The sequence below is a fragment of the Pteropus vampyrus genome, unplaced genomic scaffold (assembly GCF_000151845.1).
Source record: "Pteropus vampyrus isolate Shadow unplaced genomic scaffold, Pvam_2.0 Scaffold252, whole genome shotgun sequence".
NCBI classification, from domain to species: domain Eukaryota; kingdom Metazoa; phylum Chordata; class Mammalia; order Chiroptera; family Pteropodidae; genus Pteropus; species Pteropus vampyrus.
In genome coordinates this window covers 373520-378962 of record NW_011889033.1, presented here as the reverse complement: position 1 = coordinate 378962, position 5443 = coordinate 373520, and the positions used below count along the sequence as shown (strand labels likewise).

Genomic DNA, 5443 nt, shown 5'->3' with positions numbered 1-5443 from the left:
GTCAGCCCCAGTAGGAGATTTCATTCAGTCCTTTGACAGACATGCCATAATCCTGGACTGGGGCCTGGGGACACAGAAGTGGACCTAGCAGGACCTGTGTGCTCAGGATGCTCACAGCCTTGGGGTGGGATGCTGGGAGGCGGAGGTGTACGGGCTGCTGTGGGGACGTGCAGGAGATGGCCTGGGTCTGAATTCATGAGGTAAGCGTCGCCTCCAAGGTGATCTTCCCAGGAGCTGACGGAGTTTGGAAGCGGAACAGCCAGTGATGTGGAGTTTTTACTTGAGGAAACGCCATCTCCTGGGAGATCATAAAGGCGTTGTACCAGTCGGAGGCCCAGAGGGGACACCGAAGGGGAATCGACTTACGAAGGACAGGTGCGGGCACAGGGCCGCCTCGGAGGCCAGTGCAGTAAACCGGGGCCTTGGGGATGCCAGGGTGTTTCCACCTGGAACCTGGGGAGGTGAGGGGAGGGAGGCCATCGGGGAGAGGGCTGCCTTGGTTGGGGCAACGACTTGAAGTTAGCGTCATGGCTAACCGTGCCACGTTAGTCCTATGCAGTGCTGTGCCTTTGAGCAATGCCCCCCGCCCGATTTAGTACGAATTTCAGCGTGTCCCCGTCTCGTGGGTCACGCTATCGCAGGGCCTCCTGGCCTGCAGCGGTTGAGTTCGGGAGGGTGCGAGCTCTCACGCGCATCACTCACAGTTCTGGCCATGAAGCCGACAATTCATTTGATAAGTTGGTTGGGAAAAGCAAACGTTCCTGCGCTGCAGAGTGGCGGCCGGTGCGCCTCAGCCGTCTTGCGCTACGCCTCGTAGGACGTGGGGAGTCTCTTCATTTCCTGCTGAGCTGCGGATCGCTGGGCTCGGGGCTCATCATGCAGGTGAGCTCGCGGGCCAGCCATGGTGGTTTCGTGTCTCCGTCTCGGGTCGCGGAGTCCTAGCCGAGCAACGTGAGCCTTTCTGGGGCCTTCAGGGCGCGGGGAAACCATCCTATGCTTTCCTCTCTCCACGTCCACACTGAATGGCACAGGGCTCAGGGGAAAGGGCGGGGCTGTTGGAGACAGACAGCCCCTGGGTTCACCCCAGCTTCCAAAAGTCACATGGCTGGTAAGTGGCCGACCGAGGGATGGAACAGCCTGGCTGTAAGCCCAGGCCCTTAAAGCTATGCCCTGCTGCTTCCTTGCAGGACATCATCCCAGAGTGCTGACCCCTCAGCTGTGAGCCCGGCACACGCCGTCTGGCACACCGTCGTCGTCGCAGAAGAGGGGAGTGGAAGAATTGGGGGGTGAATGGGTCAATGGGTGGAGGAGGCAATGAACAACCAGATGGCTGGGTGGCAGCAATGAATGGAAATGTGAGAGTGGATGGACAGATGGCGGAAGGGTGATGGGTGAGTGGGTGGGTGGGTGGGTAAGCAGTGGGTGTATGGGGGGACCGATGGCTGAGCACATAGTGAAGGAATGAAATGGATAGGTTATTGGTGGGTGAACGAGTAGACGGATGAAGGTGGTGAACGTGTATATATATCGATACGTGTGTGCAGGATGAGTGGATGAGAGAAACGGACGGGTGGGTAGATATGTGAATTGTCGGAAAGTAGGAAAGGAATACGTAGGTCGATAGTATGTGGGGTGGACAGATGGGGTTGGCTGTATGATTGGATGGATGGGATGGATGGATAGATGGGAGATGGATGAGTGGGTGGTGGTGAGTGGGCGTATGGGTTACTAGAGGGTGTAGAGGGGATCAGCGGGTGGGTGGATAGTGAATAGATGAAATGGATAAATGGATAGGTGAATAGGTGGATAATTGGGTGGATGAGGAGTAGAAGGGTGGATGGATAGATGTATTGATGGATGAGTGATGATGAACGGACGAGGTAGATGGGTGTGTGTATGGGGTGTGAATGTATAGATGGGTGGTCGTATGGGAGTTGATTGGTGGATGGATGGATGGATGGATGGATGGATGGATGGATGGAGTAAATGAATGGGTGGATGGGTACGTTAATGGATAGATGGACAGGCAGATAGAAAATGGTGGGCGGGAGGATGTGTTTCTGGATGAGTGGCTGGCGGATGGATGAGGAATGATTGGCAGGTGCGTGGGAGCGCAGGTACAGTAGGGAGGATGCAGGCTTTGGAGCCTCCCAGAACTAGATTAGAATCCCAGCTCTGCAGGCTGTAGGCGGATGGGTGGATGCCCAGAGACGGGCCCTCCTTCTTGATTCTGCCTCCTTGGCTCACACTGAGCCTGGTGGTAAGTTGCGAGGGGCATGACCCATCCCTCCTTTAGTGACTGCTCTAGGCCTCCAGTCCTCATCGCCCCGCATTCTACATATGCTGGGGAGACTCGAAACAGCTGCTTCTCTTATGACAGCTCCAGCCTAAAGGGGGAGCCCAGCTGCCTGCAGTGTCGGTTCCAGAGAGGACTCTGGTCTACACCGCAGTGTTCATTTCCACTCTCCGTGCCTTAGCTCACCGGTGTCCCCGCGTTTCAATTCTTCTCCCTCCTCCCTCCAGCTACCTGTAGTCCATACTAATTCTTAAAGTCTAGTTCAAATGCCGCCTCCTGCAGGAAGCCTTCTCTGATTCACGAGAGATTTCAGAGTCCTTCTCTCCCTCGTCTGGGCTCCTTCGTCGCTGTGCTCCACGTTTTATGCAGCTTTTGAAGGTTTATCTCGTGTTATCATAGAGAGTACAGGGGTTTAGAGACGGGAGTGCTGCTTCTCAAAATAACCGTATTTGGGTACGTGTGCTATTTTAAAATTCAAAATCCCAGCTTTGGGGCATTTAAAAGAAAATCTTAATGGGCTTCATCTTTGTCTTGCAATAGACAGAAGATCGTGCAGCATCACGATCGTGAACCCAACAGTGACGTCCCTACTCATTGGAGTTTTCCCTTAGTCTTCATCTGATTCTCCTCCAGAGGAGCCCGGCTCGTAGAACGGAGGGGAAGGGAGAGAAGGGACGGGAAGAAAGGGTCTCAGGCGACTCCCAGCCTTGCCCAGGGGCTCCGGCCACCGCCTCCCTTCCCGCTGCATTCTCTCCCCTCCCCCACCCCACGCTGCTCACCTTTCCCAGCCGTCCTGCCTGAGAGCTGCAAACCTCAGGGGCAGAGGGACTGCACACCTGTCCTGGTCCCTGCGGGCGGGCAAAGGGCAGGCGGCCGCAGCCCCGAGTTCATGGTCTTATAAGATACAGTGTCGCTGCTGGTATTTCAGTGTCACCTGAGGACCCGCTCGAGTACCCATGCTGTCACAAACACCGAGACAGGGACCATGACTGCTCCGCCGCAGCAGGTGGCTGCTCCATCGGGGGCACTCGGTACGGATGCACGGATGAGTACCGTGCGGGGCTCAGCACCTTTACCGACTGCGTGGGCTCAGGGACGGAGCGTGAGGTGGGCCTCATCTCCATCTTACAGTGAGAGAAACGGAGGCGTTGTATGTTCAGTAACTCACCTGAGTACACCTGTGACCTCAGGCCCACCTGGCTCCAGAGCACAGCATTCTGGACCCCCGGTGGTCGTGCTTCCCCAGGCCGGGGAAGGTGTGGGCTGAGGGCTCCTTAGTCGCTGTGCTTGCCCAGGTGTGCCCTGGACATCTCACTGCCCGCCACCCCCATGTCGCTAACTCGTAACTCAGGTCTGTTCTGTGCTCGTTCGCAGGCTGAGGAGACAGCAAGGGCAGAGCGGCCGACTCTTGGACACCGAGGGCCACACTGGGGGGCAGGCCCACGGCCAGCTGCAGGACGGACGTAACAACAACGTCCTCGCCCACGCCTGCTCCCACGGCTGCACCAGCTAAGCCACCCCATGTGGCTGCAGACCCGGACTGCACACACCTTCGCCCTGCCCTCTGAAGTCCTCCTGCGTGCCACGACTGTCCCTGTCCCCCCCCCCCCCCCCGCCCCCGACACCATCAGATGCAGGAACAGCCCTGGGCTCAGAGCCGGGGAACCTGGGCTCCGGCCTCAGCTGCCAAAATGATCCCGACGCGACCTTGGACAAGCCTCGCCCGCCTTCCTGTGCCTCGGTGTTCTGCGTCTGCCAAAGGGGCACACAGCCCTCTGCCGCCCTCTGAGAGGCTCCTGGGGGACTCCAGTCACCTCGCAAGAACTTCGACACTCGTAAAGTTGTTTACACAGGCGAACTGTAACCCGACGCTGGGAGAGGTCTCCCGCCCCCGAAGCAAGTGGATGACCACGACTTCGCTGTGCGGTCCTCTTGGCTCCTTAGTGCTTTTGAAAACGCAGCTCAGAGATAAAATAAACACCTGATGTGTTTGTCCCGCCCATGGAAACACTGTTCCCCAATCGTGGAGCAAAACCAGAAGCATCTTCATTTGCATTTCCTGCCAGGCCAGTCCTTCCGACCCTCCAAGACCGCGTGGCCTGCACACCAGCCCGGTCCCCAAGGTCTACCTGCTGCAGACGCTCTCCCTGCCAGCCCCAGAGGACTGCTTCGCCCGTTTTTAATTTCGGCAGGTCCCCACCACACCCCAGCCCTGCTGGCAGGTAGCTGTGCATTCAGAAGTCAAGTTGCCGACCTCGGTCACTGCCATAGGGTGTCGTCAGAGTTCCCAAAACGCAGTCCCACAGCAGACCTCTGCCCCTCCGCCCCCTTCCAGGATCTCTTTCCTGGGGAGGTTATAACATTGTCTCATCAGGATTGTCTACAAGGGTCCCCAACTGTCATTGACGGTTGGTCCACATCGACAGATTCGGAAGCACGGGTCGTTATAGAACAACTTCTCTGGGAGGACAGTGGGCTCACACGCAAAACAGACCGCTTTGTGCTCTGCTCGGGAGCGGCTTGTCTCGGGAGACGCTGTGGCGGGCACAACGTGGAGGTAAAGCTCAGCCTTGGAGTCAGGCCAATGTCAGAAGCCAGCCTGCTGTTTACTTACCAGAAGTCCTTAGGAGAATCCCGTCATCACCTGCGTGTCAGTTCCCTCGTTGACAAATGAGGTGATAAAACTCACCCTGCAGGTGGTGACAGGGCGAACTGAGATCCCGTGTGTATTGCGCCCAGCTCATGCCAGCCACTGGATGGTACCACTTTTCGTCAGCAGCAGTAGCAGCAGCATTTGGAGAAAGTGTCCTGTGTCACCCACTAGGCCGATCTGTTTTTTGCAGAAATGAGCCCGGCGTTCGGGATTCTCCAAACTTCCTGGTGTCTTCAACATCTGGACACCCCTGTGTTGTTCAATTGCGTTTTTATTTTCTCATCCAGTTTTCACTTTTCACATTGTCAATCAATCCTCGGGGCTGTCAGCGTCATCTCTTAGACTTCTCGAGAGACATTTTAATGTATGGCATCGTTTTATATGTTCATTTTTTTTTACCGTTCATCGTTGTCCACTTCTGACCCAGCGCTATTTCTAGATGGCGTTACTCACGGAGCCTGTTGGCTTACACGCTTTTCATTTTCACTCCCCAT

The 5443-nt window shown here is 56.5% G+C and overlaps 1 protein-coding gene across 1 annotated transcript in view; it reads left to right on the top strand.

Annotated features, from left to right (window-relative positions):
* Positions 1 to 3921, top strand: part of STK32B (serine/threonine kinase 32B) — an 87194-nt gene extending 83273 nt beyond the window's left edge. The window contains exon 11 of the mRNA XM_023520185.1: positions 3671 to 3921. Within this exon, the coding sequence (XP_023375953.1) occupies positions 3671 to 3809 (139 nt within the window). The 3' untranslated portion in view covers positions 3810 to 3921. The remainder of the gene's footprint in view (positions 1 to 3670) is intronic.
* The last annotated feature ends 1522 nt before the right edge of the window (positions 3922 to 5443 follow it).